The sequence below is a fragment of the Pempheris klunzingeri genome, chromosome 1, assembly GCF_042242105.1.
Source record: "Pempheris klunzingeri isolate RE-2024b chromosome 1, fPemKlu1.hap1, whole genome shotgun sequence".
Taxonomy (NCBI): Eukaryota; Metazoa; Chordata; class Actinopteri; order Acropomatiformes; family Pempheridae; genus Pempheris; species Pempheris klunzingeri.
In genome coordinates this window covers 28835149-28854183 of record NC_092012.1, presented here as the reverse complement: position 1 = coordinate 28854183, position 19035 = coordinate 28835149, and the positions used below count along the sequence as shown (strand labels likewise).

Below are 19035 nucleotides of genomic sequence, written 5' to 3'. Positions count from 1 at the left end.
TCCCATCACTGTGAACATCAACTGACTCATTTTTGTCACAGTTTCATTATTGTTGTTTGATAATTCAAGAAAAGGGAAAAGAAACCATGACAAAGATTAACACAGCTCTGTTTCAACTTTAAGGCTCTATGGTTGCCATTTGATTTTCGTGCCATAAGGAAATTAATGGAAACCAATGGCTGCCTGGAACAGAAGGAAAAATAAATCTGAAACTGCACAAATGCATTTGAGGATGGCTGGTAAAAATGTGAAGTATGCAGGATTTGTAGCTCGGAGATGTTACTTTCGTCTGTACACACAGATGTTCTCAATTCGTACAATTCTTTCATACATTCTGCTTTATTTCTGACAGATTGCATTTTACCCACAATTTAAAAGGATAAGTGTGGTGATATTCTCCATATAGCCAACATATCCTATATACAGAGCCAAATAAACAATGACCAGATGACCAGATCCTACTAAGGAGTACTGTGTATGTATCCAAAGCCTGAGGTATCTTATTCCCCTGTGCCATAGAGCTCTATTGTTGTCCAAAATACTATTCAAAACACACCAATGAGTCACACTGTTGCACTGGGTGACATTTTCCTTCATGAACACACACTGTAGTTTGTTTTGACACAATCCCACATCCTGCTGACTGAAATGGCCACAAGAGGATTAAAAATAGTGAAAGTTAAATTCACTATTTCCTCCTGTCTGGATATCATTTTGTAAAAACAGTGGCCAGCAGTTTCAGGAAATCACTGGACCTGTTAAAATGAAACTATATATTTGTGAACGACTTTAAAACACATCTTCAGTAGGAACCACAGACTTGGAGCTCAGAGCTACAGACAGACTCAGTTGTGAAGTCAGACAGTATTAAGAGACTGACTAACACATTGTTGATTTTGATTGTCATTTATTTTTGACTTAGGCCTTTAAAATATGCTGCTTCCTATTCAAGACATGCAGCCAGCGTGCCACGATAAAAATATAACAAGGTCCAGCAAATGGAGAAGTAACGGGAGCAGAAATAACAAATATGGACCTCTGATGTGAGCAAAAGACATGTCCTATGAAGAGGTAGGTTCCTCTAAAGATGAGATGCTCTAACCACACAAAGACAAAGCTGAAAGTGAATTTAAGTGATCTGCATTAACTTGTAAAACGTACCACCAGCAACTTGCCCTAAAATGACTGACAAAGAGAAAGTAGCTGTGGTTTGACTACAACAACCTACAAAGCTTAATGGTAAATACATCAATGTAACACTAATTTATCTGTAACACACCAGTGGAGCTCATGCCTGGCTTCCATTATTCCAATACTGTGGTAGTTTTACTGTAGCCCAGTTCATGTGATGAATGATTTACAAGTCACCCATGACCTTACCACCAATTAACAGCACACATCCAATCAAACCATGGTCTTAAATCACAAAACAGCTGGATCAGCTATGACTAAGTCCCTGATACATAATCATGGTTTTTGTGCAATGGCAAGAATGCTTTGGTATACAATATACCAAGAAACTTCCAGCGCTAAATTGACATTAAGCAAATGGGAGAATATTACACAAAAACATGGTGACGTTCAGCTGCTGTGACATGAGTAACCCTGTAGCAGCGAAAGATTCTTTGAAAACCCTGGTCATACTCACATCGCACATGGTTTTACTCTGACTCAATCTTTGGACTTGGACCTGGAATCAGTTTTAAAACTAGTTCTACTTTTAGAAATACACCCAGGACTTTGTCTGGTGTAAAGTTGTTGACAACACATATGATGCCTATTTATTCATATAGCAAGAGAGGACCAACAGGCACATGTTGAAATTGACTTTTAGAATAAACTATGCTCCCTGTGTTTTTGGAAAATGAGTGATTTATTCAGATGAAGGCATGAATGACAGAGAGGGGGTTCTATGAAATCTGTAGCAGCACTGATGGATCCTACACACACAGCCCATGCCACACTGACACGTAGTACACATCACCAAAAGGAAACAACGCTCGACAGGCAAGGAGAGGACACACACTAGGAGATCAAATGGAGTTGTTGGACTTTACATTTGTCTTTCAAAATAATTTCAATTCAGATAAATAATTTAGGCAATAAATAGTTCCCCAACACACAGGGGAAGTATAAAACCTATATAAAAATAGAAAAGGCATAATAGTTTAAATATACATCTCAACAATTGTTTTGCCTACTTCTATAAAAACACCTGGATTCAAGGTAGAAACTTACTAAAACCATAAAATGTATTTATACAAAGCATTACATCTGCATTAGACAGACTCTTGGTTATTAAGATGAGTGGAACAAGCCTATGATGTTTGGTTTATTTATTGACAAATTTCACAGTAGCTACAGCTGACAGTCTTCACAGCCACATCAGCCCGACCTCTGACCTGTCACTCAGAGTGCAGACGAGTAGGAGGAGCACCACCAAAACATGCCTTGTTTAGTCCTCTGGAAAAGTCTATACTTCACAACTACTTCACTACATGCAATTTCAACTGCATTAGAAAAATTGTCTTACTAACCTCCAAATAAAGAGAAAAAAAGAAATGCAATGATGTGCATGCAAATATCCGTGTCATACAGAAATCAACTCCAGCCGGTGTTTCTAAACAACACAACCCAAACGCAAGTGTGTAGCCGTCCACCTGAGGCCACTTGATAAGTGTAAGCCATGCAACGGCTGCTACACCCAGACAAGTCAGATATAAACAGGCATCAATGTGTGATCTTTGGATGTAACTCAGAAACAGGTGGCAGTCCCTTCAGCCCACAGAGCTCAAAGGACAACAGTTAACGGAGGAAACCATCTAGGTACAACGGCTCCTCTCTTCCTCCATCAATGCAAAATGAGGACAAATATGTCTAAATCGTCTGCATGTTTTGGTGCAGCTCCTCCTTATGAAAAATCTAAGCTACTGTACTTTACCTTGAACCTTACAACTAATTTTGGTGTATATCACATACATTGTCTCCATTGCAAGAGATAATACAGATAAGTAATACTTAAATAGGGAAAACCACAGATTTTGGTGCGTAAAAATGTAAAAGAAAACCTAGTATTGATTTCTGTTTCCTAATCAAATGTAGCTCTGTCCTTTCCAGCTGCTGCCTGCTTTCAGGAGTTTTATGCTGGGTCTGGGTGGTGCGGGGGAAGGCGAACACTAAGTAGAAACTGATGGATTTGGCACCTGACTGTCAATGTGCAACACATCTTAACAATCAACTCATATGTGTATTATGTACCACAGCAAACTGATAACATTTCAACTTAAATGAAAACACACCTGTTTCACTTGTTTGTTAAAAGGAAAACAAAGTGCATAAACCACAACATAACACAGGAAGAATCCAGTCTAGCCTGAAAACTCTTGCATGTAGCTTTGTGTGTCTCTTTGCCTAGACATGTTGTAATGACCAGGAGAGGCAGCGCAGCAGACATCACCCTGTAATGCACAGACAAGTTTCTGAGTGGACCAGTCTTAGTTGATTATTCATACTCCACTTACCATTACATCACCCTGCCTAACTAAGTCTGCGGTGCCTCAGCACCTTCAGTAGGGCTTGCTGTCATTCTTTGAGCGCTTCAGCTGCACCTTCAGCCTCTTCATACCAATCTGGAAACCATTCATTGACTGGATGGCCGCCTGCGATGACACGGGGTTGTCGTAGCTCACGAAGCCTGAAGGAGAAAAACAAAAACTCAGTATGGTAACAGAAGACAGCCGGATGGTCCCTCAAGTAATTTGCAATTTGGCAACAACAATAATTAAAAAATGCAAATAAAACCAATCCCCATATTATCCACAGGAGCTTGAAATTGACGTTGGTCAAATCTCAATAATGTTACAAGTAACCAACCAATACCAACTCCTGCATTACATAACAGGTTCACATTTTGAGTCTTAAAACAAATGTCAGGTGCCTACATTTACAATAAAGATATTTTGCTCACTGTAACATTCCTCCAGCCCACACAGGCTGACAGACCTTGTTCTGTGCACAAAAATTTAAAACTTTGATATATATTTTTTGCAAAATGAGGACTATGGATTTAGTCCTCTATAACTTGTATTAAAAGTGCATTAGGAAATGATCTCTTGATGTTCAGAATGAAAAGGAGGAATTAGTAGTGCAAACAAAAACATGTGCTTCAGAAATTGTGATGCTTTAATAATGAAAGTACAAAAACCAAACAAACTTCCTTGAAAGTATATTAACAGTACCTTTTAATGTAGAAGTCTATCACCATTATGATCTTTTAAGAATGATTTTAAGCAATAACATCAAAGCAGAAATGAGAACATTATGACAACATTAAAAACAGATGACCCAGACTACATTTAAGATCACCTGTCCAACAAGCTGCAGTACACGGTTCACTTGTTTGTTAGGTTTGATCAAATCCAAGGCAAAACAACGTGTAAAGTCATTTTTACTGTATTAAAATATAATACTGTACCATTAACTGTGATCTTGTTGGCCACAATAATTGTAACATGAACGTAAGAACAGGAATATTGACCACCTGCTCACCTAAAATACCCACCCCAGACCCCTGACCTTCAAAGGCACCACTTTTATTTACACATGCTCTATTATTTAGATTCTTCAAAATAGCAACCTTTTGCTTTGATAACAGCTTTGCACACTAAAGGCACAACAGTAAAATACTGTAAAACAACTGCTCACCTGTGTAACTGTATTCCCTCTCATTTCTCTTGTTAGAGAATCCAAAAGCAGTACACAGATCTGCCTATTTCTACTATTTGAATAGCTTGCTGCATGATGATGGATGAGAGAATGCCAAGAGTGTGCAAAGCTGCCAAAGCAAAAGGTGGCTACTTTGAAGAATCTCAAGTATAAAACATATTTCAGTGTGTTTCAAACTTAGTATTTACTACATAACAACATATGTGTTGTTTTATAGTTTTAATGTTTTCACTCATAATTTACAGTACAGAAAATGATAAAAAGGAGAAAAGATTACTGAATAAGAAGCTGTGTCCAAATTTTTGACATTACTGTATGTGCAAGCAGGCTGGGTGAAGTAAATATAAACCAGAGTGTGTGATGATTAATAAATACACTCTCAGGCACATATTACCAGCCTATAGCTCTGAAACAGCTGAGCCAATCGCACTGAACATGATGACAATAACTCAACAAATGGAAAGATATTATTTACTGAAGTACTTTAAATACATTAATGCCAATTTTACTACATAGGTGCAATATAGTTAGTTATTAGTTGTTATATTTTGTACTTCTGTTTTATATAGGACTCTATTTTATACATTTATTGTTGCTTAAACCAGGACCTGAGGGCGAAATTTCGTATCATCCCATGCGTAATTGTTTGCTGGTATGACAATAAAGTTCCTTGAATCCTTGAATCCAATTCCAACACTTCTTCTGGATGATGAGTTTTAAATTAAAATACTGCTTTTATATTTTACCAAAAGTGCCAAATACTAACATCTTGTTTTGTGCTCCATCACCTGCATGAACCTCCCACCTGTTTTCACGTCTCTGTCCATATTAAGCCTGTACATGCTCTGCCTTGCACTAAAACACCACACTCTTTGCTCTGGTTGTTGTGCTGTCATGACTTTCAGTCAGTTACAATCATTTCAACACAGCACTAAAAGATCCTGGTGGACTGATTCAAGTATTTTATTGATCATATGAAAGCGTATAGACAGTTTGCCTGAACTCACCAAAACACTTGCTGAGGTTTGTCTGTTTGTCTATGAAAACTTTAGCAGAGATGACATTTCCGAAGGGCATAAACATCTGGAGCAGGTCCTGGTCTCCAAACTCCTGGGGCAGGTGGTAAATGAACAGGTTGGCACCTTCTGGACCTGCCAATCAATGAGTCCTGTTTACCAATCAATTCAAACATTAAACACAGTGATAGTTTAACAATTTCAACAATTTATGACTCCATACATCAATGTAATCCTTCAAAATGTGATCAAACTACATCCTCACTGCATTAACATCTGTATCATATGGAGCCCCCCTGGGCTCATGTGGGAAAAGAAGAAAAAAAATAGAAAATACTGATGTGGAAATTCATGCAGCACGTTAATAAACTAATCTGCAGTTTATGTGCAGCTCAGCAGCTTGATTACATCTGCTGGTCAACATAATATTCATGAGTTCTTGTTGCGTTGTCTGACAACAGAAACAGTTACAAAAATATGTCAATGAAAACAACTATATCAGAAACTCAGCTGCCGTAAAACACACATCTTTCCCACCACATGACCCCTGGGGGGCTCTGGAGTGTTATGCAAGACATTAACTATATAAAAAGGTACATTAAATCAAACAAATGGACTGAGAGTGTCTGAGAGGGTGGACTAACATTAACACACAAACAAGGACAAGCCTTCTGTTATGGACTTGGGCTTGTTTTAAAGTGGAGCTGTTGACATGATTATTTGAGGCCATGTCAGAGAGAAGGTGGTGATGTCTTACCGGCGCTGCGACTGTTGCTGGCTGAGGCAGCAGATTTAAAACAAGACAGAATCCTTAGCAGAAGGTGAGATCAACACACAACACACACATCTCTAACCTGTACACAACAATACTTTCAATGAAGTATGACCAAATACTGAGGAATTACCCATCATTCAATACTGTAAGGGGTCAAGCATTGAGTATGCTTGACCCCTGTTGTTACTGTTAGCTTTCTTTCTTTTGTCTGCCTATTGAACAGGTCAGTTTGTAAGAAAATACACATTTTAGGAGAAGTTGTCTAAACTCTAACTCACGTTATCCTACAGCTCTTTAAGTTTTTATTCCCTGAGTGTTTGGTCAATTTTGAGTCCGAAATGGACTGAAGAAACAAAGACTTGAAACATGCTCAAACAGTAGTTATATAGTAAATAACCCCGAGCTCCTCCTGCTGTCTTTAAGCTCTTTAACCTCCCCAGTCACTTAATCTATACTCTCTACTATTACCCATGTCATTTCCTTTCTTCCACTCTTAGCTCACAGATCCTACCTTCCTTCTGGCTGCCTGCGGCTGAGACGCTCTGCTGGGACAGCAGGCTCTGGTTGTAGAGGCTGGGGAGGGCAGCAGCAGCATACTGCTGAATGCCCGAGTAGGCCTGGCTCAAGGCCTCCATGGTGTTTCCTGAGCCATTAGACAGCCCTCCGGAGCCGAGGCTGCCGTTCAGCGCTGCCATGCCTGGAACACAGTTACAAGCACAGAAAAATAACATGGGTGAAAAGTTAATCTGTCATCAGTAAAAGTGCAGTGTTACAACACTACTAGAGCCATCATTAGTGCCACTCTTAATTCATAAATATATGAATGGATATATAGTTATATAACGCTGTATGACTATGAGAAATCAGGGGCAGCAATATGTAGGCAGGTGTGGCCGATGGCGAATACAAGAAGCTAGCATCAACACACTATCACATTCACAAGACAACCTTGTCTGATCTGTAAATCTTTTAACATAAAGACTTACATCAAGTGTACGCCGTCACACTAGTCTAATCAGTTGAAATGTTCAGTCTGACAACAAGCACAGGTGTAGCTTAGGTTACCTGCCAGGGAGCCCATGTTGAGGCCAGCTCCAGCACCAGCAGCCAGAGACTGCAGGGCCCCCAAAGAAGCCATGGGGTTCACTGAGGAGTTGCTGCTGGAGGTCGGGGAGGAGCCTGCTTGGGGAATACTTACTGTTAATGTTATAATAAATACAACTGGAAAATATTACACAAAGCTGTGTTTCAGATTTACAACATGTGTGTTAGAGCTCAGCAATGCCAACATCATCGCGTAGTGATTTGGACTTTACAAAGTTTTACAAAAACTTTAGATAAACAAATAGACAATCTGAGAAAAATCATAACGTTTGAACAATGTACGTCTGATAAGCAATTCTTGTTGACTCCTGGAGGCTTTTTATGTCGTTCATTCATATATTATAATGTGAATATATATTGATATTGTACAGATGTTTAGCAGTGAGAGTACAGAGTCATGGATGTCACAGACTGTGTGTACTTTAACTATAACACAGTGCTGTTGCTGTAATTTATTTTTACCTGAGCTTGTTAGTGCACTTAGTGGGCTACTAGATGTTGTCATGGCACTGGAGCCTGTGGGCGTGGCCTGTGTGGCAGTTGCTGCTGCTGCTAAAGCAGCCAGGTTCTGCATGGCATTAAGACCTGAGAGACACACACACGGTTAAGTTAAGACTCCACCCACCTCTTCCTCTGACCACTTTTGTATGTAGAAAAACTTTGTAAGGCCATGTTCTCTACTGCAGTTTGCTGGCTGTACATTCAAATCTTAATATCACATGACTGCATGATGTTTAATGGTGGCATGTGTGGGTACCTGAAACAGGGTGCAGGTTGTTGAGGGCATTCCCTGTGGAGGCTGACTGCTGCAGCAACTGTAAGTAGAGCTAAAGCCAGGAGGAGATATGGGAAACAACATGCTAAAGTGGAGGTGACGGCCAAAAAAGAAAAAAGGACTGGTGAAATTTCTTTGGCTAATCATTGCATTAAATACGCATGCAGAACCTATAAACACACACACTCACTGCTAGGTACTGTGGCCCCAGGCTGTTGAGCCCAGTGAGATTTCCCCACATGGACGCAGCACTGAGTTGCTGCATCTGCTGCTGCAGCTGTTGGGCCATGCGCTTCTGCTCCTTGTCCTTCTGAGTGTCTGCAAACTTCACCACGATGGGCGATGAGCAACCCTGAAATACAGACACAGGAAATCTTTTGTTTTCTGGCAGTTTCATGTTGTGATGGAAATGGGATTAAAACACCTTAAGCAGGAATTTTAAAAAGCTCTGAGGTTCACCTCCATGGTCTGGGACTGGTGCATGGACTTGATGGCCGATTGGGCCATTTGTCTGGCTGTGAATGTCACAAATGCACAACCTGAAAGACAGAAACACATTGTGTCATGAGTTTGGAAAAGTCAATGATGTCAACACTGTTTGTAATTGTGCCTGACATATGTTTGTTCCTTTATTGGACTGAGGCTGTTGTATACTGTGTACTTTGACTTTTACAGTTGTTTTCTCTTTTGTTCTTTCTCTCTGTACCCTGAAGCATGTTGGATCAGCTGTCAGTTGAGAACCAGTGTCAAAGTGTCATAGAAAAAAATTTCAGTTTTTTCTTTTTAATACTTTTGCAAAAAGAAATCCCTTTTCTACTTTGTCAGTATCAATTATTGAGGGTAGATTAATAAGTGAAAAAAAAAAGAATTTAAATGATAAGGCTGCAACATAACAAAATGTGAGAAAAGCAAAGAAGTCTGAATACTTTCTGAATGCACTGTATCAAGACAAACATATGACACTGAACATGACAATGACAATGCATCAACTTTTATAGTGAAATGGAGAACTTGTTAGCAAACAATTGCATATTTACACATCCAGCTGTTACTGAGCAGCATCATCACGAAGAGTCGTGTTTCCAGTCCAATATTCACCATCTTTTAAGTCTGTTTTATGGACTCCTGAGTGAAATATCTGGGTCTTTAGCTGCTACACATATTCCATGTTCACTACCTAGGTGCCAACCTTTTGTTTCACTGAAAACAGTTTCCTGCTATGGACTTTCATAGTGGTTAAAGTGAACTAAAATAGCAGTTGCAAGCCAGACATCTAAAAAAAAAAAAAGAGCTGAAAATCAGCGACAAAGCTCCGTAAAGCAGAAGGGAGCTGCTGATGACGATGGTGATGATTCTATTTAGGTTCATCATCACAAGTGATCCCTTTCTCATCATTACATTGTTTCCACATTGTCATCTGACACATTGTTACTATAAAAATCATGATTATATCCACTTTAACTAATGAACTTTCATCTCAAACAAGAAAAATCCAACCAGAAAAGAAGTAAGCCACTCATTAAGATACAAATCAGCTCATTATTCAATCTATTTAAAGGAATGTTCATTATGTGGTGGCGCCCTGAGTACTAACAAATCATTTGTGCGGGTGTCGTGTGTGTGTGTGTGTGTGTGTGTGTGTGTGTGTGTGTGTGTGTGTGTGTGTGTGTGTGCCTGCAGTGTCAGAGAACAGAATATGCCTTACCACGGCTGAGTCCATCAGGGCCTCGAAGTATCCGGCACTCCTCTATCTGTCCATATGGTGAGAACATCAGTCGGATGTCGTTCTCGTTACACTTCTTGGAGATCATTCCAATAAACAACTTCCTGTCCTCCACTGCTGCAGTCAGCACAACACAACATCAAACACACCTGCTCTGTGTCAAGGTAAATGGTGCAATACAACATACAACATGCACATACTGTATGTTTAATTGCATCTCCTCTCCTGTGCATCAAAGAAACATGAGTTTAAAATGTAATTATTTCTCTGTTGTTTGTCTGTCTGCCAGCACATAGAAAGAACTCCACTTAACACATAATTTGTGATTTATTCTGATTAGTGTGGGCACAGCTCAGGTCTACTAATCGAGCACAACTATACTATTGATGTCTTCCCACTTGTCTAATAACCATCTACAGCCTCAGGTTTCCACATATGCCTGCTGTAAATGACTTAATCATCAGCCGAGCCAGAAAATTCTCTCAACGTAATGAGATACTGGCTGATGAAAAGAGCCTTTGGTGTGTCACAAACAACAATCATAGTCAGGGAAGTATGACAGTGAGTGTGTTAATCTGCCTACGGAGTCACCCACATCTATAGTCATTGAGTCACAGGTTGGCACCAGCATAGCCCGCACAATTGGCATTTCAATGTATTGTGGTTAATGATGTCATTCGATTGTTTCACCAGTGTGCTCACATTGATTAATTGCAAGCTTTACAAGGGTTACCATTATAATTAGAAAGGGAATTAACACAGAATTGTCAGCTAGAATCAAAGGACACGAAGACAGGTGGAAATACTAGAAAATCCTTACCATTGTTTTTCTCACTGTCAGCTGGTTTCATCTGGATTGGATGGTGCATCTGAACAAGGACACAAAAAAACACATTAGTATTCCCGAAACTGAAAAAAAGCAGATCTGTGTTGTGTGATTCATTTCAGTAGTGTTGGCAAAGACACCACATCGATGTTACTACTTTCAGAAGTTAGCGTCATGGTTGGGGTGTAGCACAGAGAGCCATGGTATGAAGAAGGCCACTTGTGATACTGTTTAAGAGACGGTTTGTATGTTAGATGCACACTTGTTAAGATAAGGTAAATGATAAACATTTACTGATCCTCAGCAAGGAAATTCGGTTGTTGCCGCACATAAGTCTACAAAATGAAAGAAATAAAACCTGTACATAAAACCTAAATGGGAATACAATAAAAATATAAATTATACAATTTAGCATTTGAAGACAAAATTACAAGGTGACAGTGACTAATAACAGCAGAATCAGTGAACACTAGACTAATATATGATCTGATTAGACTAAGGGACTTAATGTTTAGCTGTATTGATACAGAGATGTAATAAAAGTATAATACAGAGTATGATCCAAACGTCCCAATCAGATAGACAAACAGACAAACAATCAAAATATTCTTGAAGATCTGATCACTCTCAGCCCACATGGACTATAAAAGCTCATTATGAACTCATGTCAGCACAGCTCATCTTGTTTTAGAAAACCTTGGCATCAAACACTGTCAATACCACAGAACTTCTTACACTAAACGTGTCAGTGGTGCAGGACGTGGAGAAGGCATTGCAACCTTACCTCAAATGTGAGCGTAACCAATGTGTATAGACCCACAGGTGCTATGATACATTTCTTAAACACCTTGACCAACTTCATCCAGGACTACTGAAAAGCTCATATTGTAATGGGAGACATACACTTCTGCCAGAGAAACAAATTAATCATTCAGTCCTAAAACTGCTAAAAAAAAAACCTTCACTTTCAAACAGAAATAGTCCCTCCTACATTCACATGGTCACCAATCCACATCCACCAATTAACACTACACTTACGCTAAAAGAATAAAAACGTTATACAAATCAACATCTGTTCTTCCATTGGAAATTGAGAAAAATAAGTTAAAATTACATCTTCTCCCTCCATGATTTCTTTGAATATGCAAATATTGTTCACATCAAAAGTTTAACTGCCGCATGATGTCCCCAAGTCACTGAAAAGTCTATTCTCAGTGTATGAGCACAGAGGGCTTCAAGAATGTGTAAACAGCCTTCTAGTGTTAAACTCTGCAAGTACGTCATTCACATCCAAGTGAAATAACAATAAGCTATTTCACCTGGATGTTTGGATGGGGTATTAAGCTTTCATGTAATCTTTAAATCTCTTTTAAAGCAATTAAATTATTTACAGCATTCCTTTGTATTTTAGGAAGAATAAACAGCTTCCACTGTTCAATTGCTAAACTGCTTAGTATGGGACCAAAATATGCATTTGAAGCAGGAGAAGAACCAGCAACCAAGACACCAAGCAACCAGGAAACACACACACGTATCAATAACCCATCAACCCTTGTCTCACCCCCCACATGCACAAACACATATTCACACAGGCCATGTCACAAAAGGGAACAATGAGGAAATAATAACTCAATTACTAATATTTATATTATAAAATATCTTAAAGTGGTGGGATCTAATAAAACTTCTGAGTCAGACATAGCAAATAGGGATAAAGAAATAAGAAAGAAAAACATCTTAGTGGAAAATGTGTCTTTCCAAGCAATGCCTATATACAAGCATGGTAAATAAAATAACATTTTACCTATTATTATGTGCTTTATGGAATATGTCTTTGCACTGCTAAAGAGGTTGAAAATCTACTTAACAATTTGATAAGTAACATCATAGAACACATCAAATATCCAGACTGGCTATGTGTAATCTTTGGTTGCATGTTAGAAATATGAGTAAGTCAAGAGAATTGTCCAAAAAGTTAAGAGAGGAGATCACTTCCTTGCACAAACAAGGAAAGGTATACAACAAGATAGCAAAGGCTCTGAATGTTCGTAGAGATACTGTTGGAAGCATAGTTCACTTTTCACTTCATTTTCTAAGCTACAGGAACACTGCAGTGAGACTTGGAGGCAGCAGACACTGAGGTTTCAGTTTCTACAGTAAGGCGCATACTAACGCTGAAGGCCTCCATGACCAAACTCCAAGATGTACACCACTACTGACCCAAAAGAAGAAGACAAGTTGGCTCCCATATGCTCGAAACCATTAAAATAAGCCACAGAAGGGATTCTGTTCTGTGGAGCGATCAGACAAAACTGGAACTTTTCAGGTCTGTGGATCAGCGGTATGTCCGCGGTAACACACTTCCTACAGTGAAGCATGGTGGTGACTGAATGATGATGCTGCTTTGCTTCCTCAGGCACATTTGGAGGGTAAGATGGATTCAATCAAGTATTAGGAAATCCAGGAGAAAACATCAGGCCGTCTGTGAGGAAGCTGAAGCTTGGACATCATTGGACCTTCCAACAGGACAATGATCGCAACCATATACACTGCTTAAGGAAGACGGTGAGGTAATTTCCAAAGCTGCTGTATACACTCAATGGTCACTTTATTATGTATACCTGTGCAATCCAATGCAATTCATTAAAACTACTCTGCTATAATTCTACCTTTAAGTTTTACAATGCTCAGTTTGTGATCACTGAGGTGATACTAAAGTCATAGTTAGTAATGGTCTACATGATAATAATAATAATAATAATAACAATCTATTTCAATAGCACCTTTCAAAGCCAGAGTTAGAAGGTGCTTCACATAGTAAAAGACCACACAATGTAGGTACAAAGACAGCGATCATTAAAAATAAAACAAAACAAAAAAAACATTATACACAGCCAGTGTCATTCAGCATGGACTGGAGTGTTGTGTTCCCTACATCGAGTGTTCGTGATAAATCTTGCTGCTGTCTTCTGCACCAACTGCTAGATTGTTTTGGCAAGTAAATGATGACTTGCACTAGTCTAAGCAGGAGGAAATGAGGGTGTGGATAAATTCTTCAAATACATCTTTGGGAGCACTGGCTTGACTTTGGCAATATTTCTCATTTGTAAACAGAAGGATTAAACAAGACTCTTCATGTGCCACAAGTTTCTTATTTTCTTGCCTTGCCGGTTTACATTAATAAATAGGGCAGAATATTAGAATCATCAAGTATATCATCACTAACTATGAGATAAATACTTAAACACTTAACTGAAATAACACCACTACGATAGTGTTAATAAAACCTGAATATTAAAAACATCATAAAAGCAGACTTTATGGCTGAATAGTTGTGTAACTTTGCATTAGATTATACAGGTGTACCTAATGGAGTGCCCACTGTGTGTGTGTGCTCAGCTGCACGAGTTTCCTTGTGAATCCCTGCCAGCCTCTGGAGCAGTGTAGCATCAATAGCGTGTTTGCATCCTCTTCTTTTTACCTCCAGCTGTTCTGCATGTTGCAATAGTTGGACAGGGCTCAAGTGACACACATGCGGTGAAGCGCATGGATCTGATTAAGTGGACAGGTTCGGTGAACGCTGGGATTGGAGTAGTACAGGTAAGTGTGCCAATGTTAGCATGAAAGTTGATGCATACTTTCTGAGGCACCTGGACAAAATGCCTTTATAAAAAAGTAAGAAAAGCTTGCAAGCCATTGGTCTATGCCAACAGCCGACCACTCAGGCCTCCTCAGGCATACCTTCTAGCTAAGCTAATGCTAACAACAGACAACAAGGGAATAGCTACACTCAGGAGTGATGATTTTAAGACACCCTGGCTAGTATACTGTAGGAAAACAAGCTGTTGGACAGGATGAAAAGATGTCTAAAATCTCTCAGGGCTGATTCCATGCAAGCCTACCCTGCCTCTCTGAAGATTGTACATTATGGGATCTATGCGGGTGTTCACCAATGCAGCCAAAGCAGAGAAATTCGCCTTGTTGGATCAAGTTCTCACTCCCCTTTATGTTGCAGACCGAAGCCAAATTGTTAGAATCTGAATTGAGCTGGACACATAAGCCGGTGTCTATACCAGTGTATGTACCAATGTGTGTAAATACATGGGAATAAAGGTATCTATGAGCATGTGCATACGCACCAACATATGTATGGCCTTTTAATATTATATCTTAATATCTATCTTTTTTTCTTAACTCTGTCAACTAATCTTAAAATTCTAATTAATCAAGTCCACGCTATTTATTTTTCTTAATGTTTGATTGCTTACAGCTGTTGGTGTTCATATTCATATAGTGTTAAAACCTTCAAAAATAAAATAACAAACCCAATTTAAGTCATTAGCAATGAAAGTTTCTGTAATTTTCCTGTCCAGCTTCTGCATCAGAAACAGTTTCTAAGCTTCAAATGCTAAAACACCCAGTATGAGAAGAAAAATATATACCAAGTTGAGCTGAACAAGCAAATGCAAGATAAAAAGCCTCTAACCACTGGGCCATAGAAGACACAGTTGTTCGCTCAGACAGAGAGACAGAATAGAGCTGGATGAAAAGCCCGACATATAAAAGGTAAGCTAACAATACTGGGAAAGGCAGAGGGATAAAACCACTGCAAGAATGCCAGTACTATGAAAGTGCACTGGGCAGCAGAATGACGCTATGATGAGGCCATGAGAACAGATCATTTTGATTGTTTTAGCCAGATTTCATGCTCATGTTAGCTGAAAATTGTCCTTAGAAATGGCTTCAATGTAAATCAGCTGTTTAGATTAACTAACTAATAAGTCCACCTTTTGGAATTGCCCTGTGAGTTTTGTGTTATACCCCCCCCCCACACACACACACACACACATATAGCCCATCAACTTCTACAAATCAAACTCTGACAAAAAGTTAAATCATTTATACCATATGATATCTTAGGGTGGAGGACTTTTACAATTATGTTGCAATTCATCATTAAATATTTATTATGTTGCAACAGCAAACAGGGCATACAGTAAGAAAGGAGCAGCTACCATTATGTTTTCAATCAGAATATTTATGTAGAGGAGTCAAAAACACAGACTAGTATAAAAAGTGCTTTTTGCATATTTGATGCAGACATTATCTATACTAGGGAGTGCAGCTCCATATTGGGAGCACACAGTACTTAAATTTGTGATGCATGGTTGGTGAGTTATGAACCAAAACCTGTTCGCTTTTATTATTCATATTAAGAGGAAAACACTGTTCGTTCTTGGATCCTTAAGGCTAATAATGATGACTATAACCATAAGAATAACAGTCTGACCAAAAAAAGCTGAGTAGGCGCACACAGTTCGTGCTGCTGTGTATTTTAAAAGGTCAGTTCATATCCACTATAGAGTTTTCCCTATGAACCAGCATGCATTGAAAGGGCAGTTAAAGGAGGCTATCACCTACCCCTGGTAGAATCTTCATGTTGTGCAGAGCATTCTGTGCTTCCAAGGCTGATTTGCGAGTATAGTACGTTATAAAACAGCAGCCTGCAGAGGAATGAAGAGACACTCTTGTCATATAACTGATTCATATATACTGATGTGTGTTGCATGTACTATAAGGAGAGTAAGCTGCGGCCCACAACAGTTTGGCAATACTATCTTATCAATCCTAAAAACTACAAATTATGTACAGTGATGACCTTCATAATTCACCACAATAATCATTATTAGTGGCGTAAGACTAATAAACACTCAGAGATAATTACTTTTCCTATAACCAAAAATACAAAGACACACACAGAAACATTAAAAGGACACAATCATAGACTGATAACATGTGTATTAATAAGTAATGATTCAATGTCAATGTAAAAACTAAGACTTGTAATGTGTACAGAACAGGGAGGCATGCACTTTCTAATCCACCAAGGTTTAGCAACTCATGTGACTGATCTTAAAAAATGCATTTTCTCTGTCCTCAAAGAACACCTGAACACACAAAAGCGTACTTTGTATCCAAGATAAATTGAGGGGCTCTACTAATAATGTCATACTAATATTACGATATGGGAAAATAATCTAATTGTAATTTTTTTTTCACACCAATATTGCAATTGCAATTCAGTATTCAAATTTTTTAAGTTCCTTATCTTCTGCATTGTAAGCAAAAGATCATTCTACAGTATAACCAATATTGGCTATCATCAACATATAAACTGTTCTTTCCCATGGGCCAAGCCTTCTTGTTATGATGAAATGAGATGAATTGATGCATGAATTCATAGGAGTAACACGCCTTTATTTAGCTACTACAATCCTGGTGTGAACATTAGCATATGAAAGATAAATATGATCTCCAGTTACAGTTACAGCGACAAACCACACTAATGTGCACAAGGGGTATAGTAATGGTGGCAAGGCACATTGTGCAAAACTGTTGAGAAGCTTCTTAAATGCAAAATATGTCTGGGCAGCCAGCTAGTGTTCATCTTTGACTCTAAAGTTACCTCTTGCTCTTCAGTGTTTAGTTCTACCAAAGCTATTTGACGCAGCAGCTCTGACTGCATCAAAGCCTGCGCAGTGTTTTCAATTTAGTTTTTTTCATCTACTCTCACTCGCTGGTCACATGTGTCCATGTGGTGGGTTTTTTTATTGTAGCAATTTGCAAATTTCAGTCTATCATATCATGTTGTTAATTCAGACGTGTCGTTCAGCCCTACGAAACAGCTAAATGTAAGGGTTAGGGTGTGTGTGTGTGTGTGTGTGTGTGTGTGTGTGTGTGTGTGTGTGTGTGTGTGTGTGTGTGTGTGTAGCACTGTTTCTCCAGGCTGACCTTTGCTCTGTGGTGGATTCTGACTGCGGTCTCTGAGAACATTAATCTCATAGACTGCCCCATAAGGTTCAAATAGCTCTCGAAGTTGCTCCTCGGACCAGGACCGCGGAATCTGTCCCACAAACATCTTAATGGCATCAACGTCTGGTTGGTCGGGGTGGTCCAGAGACCCATTCATCTTCTTCCCACTACGAAGACAAAGTCAAGTGCATTAGATGGAGGGTACAATCATACATGTTGATTTTAAATACTTAACAACTGCAACAACCAAAGCATGCTGGGTAAATTTGTCAAGGAGACAAAAAACGTGCCAGAGAAATTGATATAGATATGAAGGAAAGCAGGGATGCTCTGTGTTTTATGTTCGTTATTTATGATGCTAAGTTAAGTAATAATCACATGTCCTACTGATTATTTCTATAAGTATATAAAGTATATCATATAAAGATGAAACTGAGATCTACGTCTCTATGCCATTTGTTTTTAGTTTGTAAATAGTGGAGAACATTAGCAATAAATGAAAATGCCATCATAACAATACAATGCCAGTAATTACTGCTGTTCTGTTACGTCATGCCATTTCTAGCGTGACACCACCTCCATTTGCCAGTTAACATTTCCCTGCAGCGAGTCTTGACCCACACATGCAAAATAATGGAAGATTACATTAACTTAAAAAGGCTCTCAAAACTTTGGTGTCTGGGTCCTGGGTTTTTTTTTTTTTTTTTTTACTGTTCATCTTCTCTTCCACTTTCAACTTGCATGGCTGATGCTCAATGTGCATGCTAATAGTTTTAAGTTATCTCACATCATCAGAGCTCCGTCAATTTTAACTGAAATTTAACAGAGAATTATAATCATGGATGCACAATTTGAGATGCATGCTATATTGGTGGCTAAATAAATAAGAAAATAAATAAATAAGAAAACGTAGTTAATTCTATGATGATATGAATTGTGCAGATTGTTTGGAGCCTAGGAAAGCCACTCAAGACGTGGCTCTGATCAGGGATTTTTGCCTCTTTCCCATATCTCGCCTACATAGTTCAAAGTAAGTGAAGGAGACAACATGAATCTATGAATTTGGGGACATTTACTTTGGTGTGAGATGCAGCCGCTCTTATGCAACATCTAGTGGTTCTGAATCTCATACATGGAACCTTTAATATAATTGGTTATCGTATTGGCCAAAACCTACAGATCACACAGATCAGCTATCGTTATCAGCCATGACATTCCATATCTGTGCATCTCTAATCTTCATATGTACGTTTAGTCATTCTATGATTAAATAAATTT

The 19035-nt window shown here is 38.8% G+C and overlaps 1 protein-coding gene across 5 annotated transcripts in view; it reads right to left on the bottom strand.

Annotated features, from left to right (window-relative positions):
- Positions 1-19035, bottom strand: part of celf1 (cugbp, Elav-like family member 1) — a 29913-nt gene that overhangs the window by 1973 nt on the left and 8905 nt on the right. The window contains exons 3-14 of one of the 5 annotated variants that reach the window (XM_070827569.1): positions 17737-17924; positions 16366-16448; positions 10939-10987; positions 10101-10235; positions 8855-8934; positions 8586-8747; positions 8378-8447; positions 8083-8205; positions 7582-7698; positions 7028-7213; positions 5733-5876; positions 3522-3694 (exon numbers count right to left, since the gene is read on the bottom strand). In XM_070827569.1, the coding sequence (XP_070683670.1) occupies positions 3567-3694; positions 5733-5876; positions 7028-7213; positions 7582-7698; positions 8083-8205; positions 8378-8447; positions 8586-8747; positions 8855-8934; positions 10101-10235; positions 10939-10987; positions 16366-16448; positions 17737-17924 (1465 nt within the window). In that variant the 3' untranslated portion in view covers positions 3522-3566. Of the gene's footprint in view, positions 1-818; positions 3695-5732; positions 5877-7027; positions 7214-7581; positions 7699-8082; positions 8206-8377; positions 8448-8585; positions 8748-8854; positions 8935-10100; positions 10236-10938; positions 10988-16365; positions 16449-17736; positions 17925-19035 lie in introns of those variants that run through there. The other 4 variants (XM_070827489.1, XM_070827647.1, XM_070827726.1 and 1 more) reach the window with 4 other exon arrangements.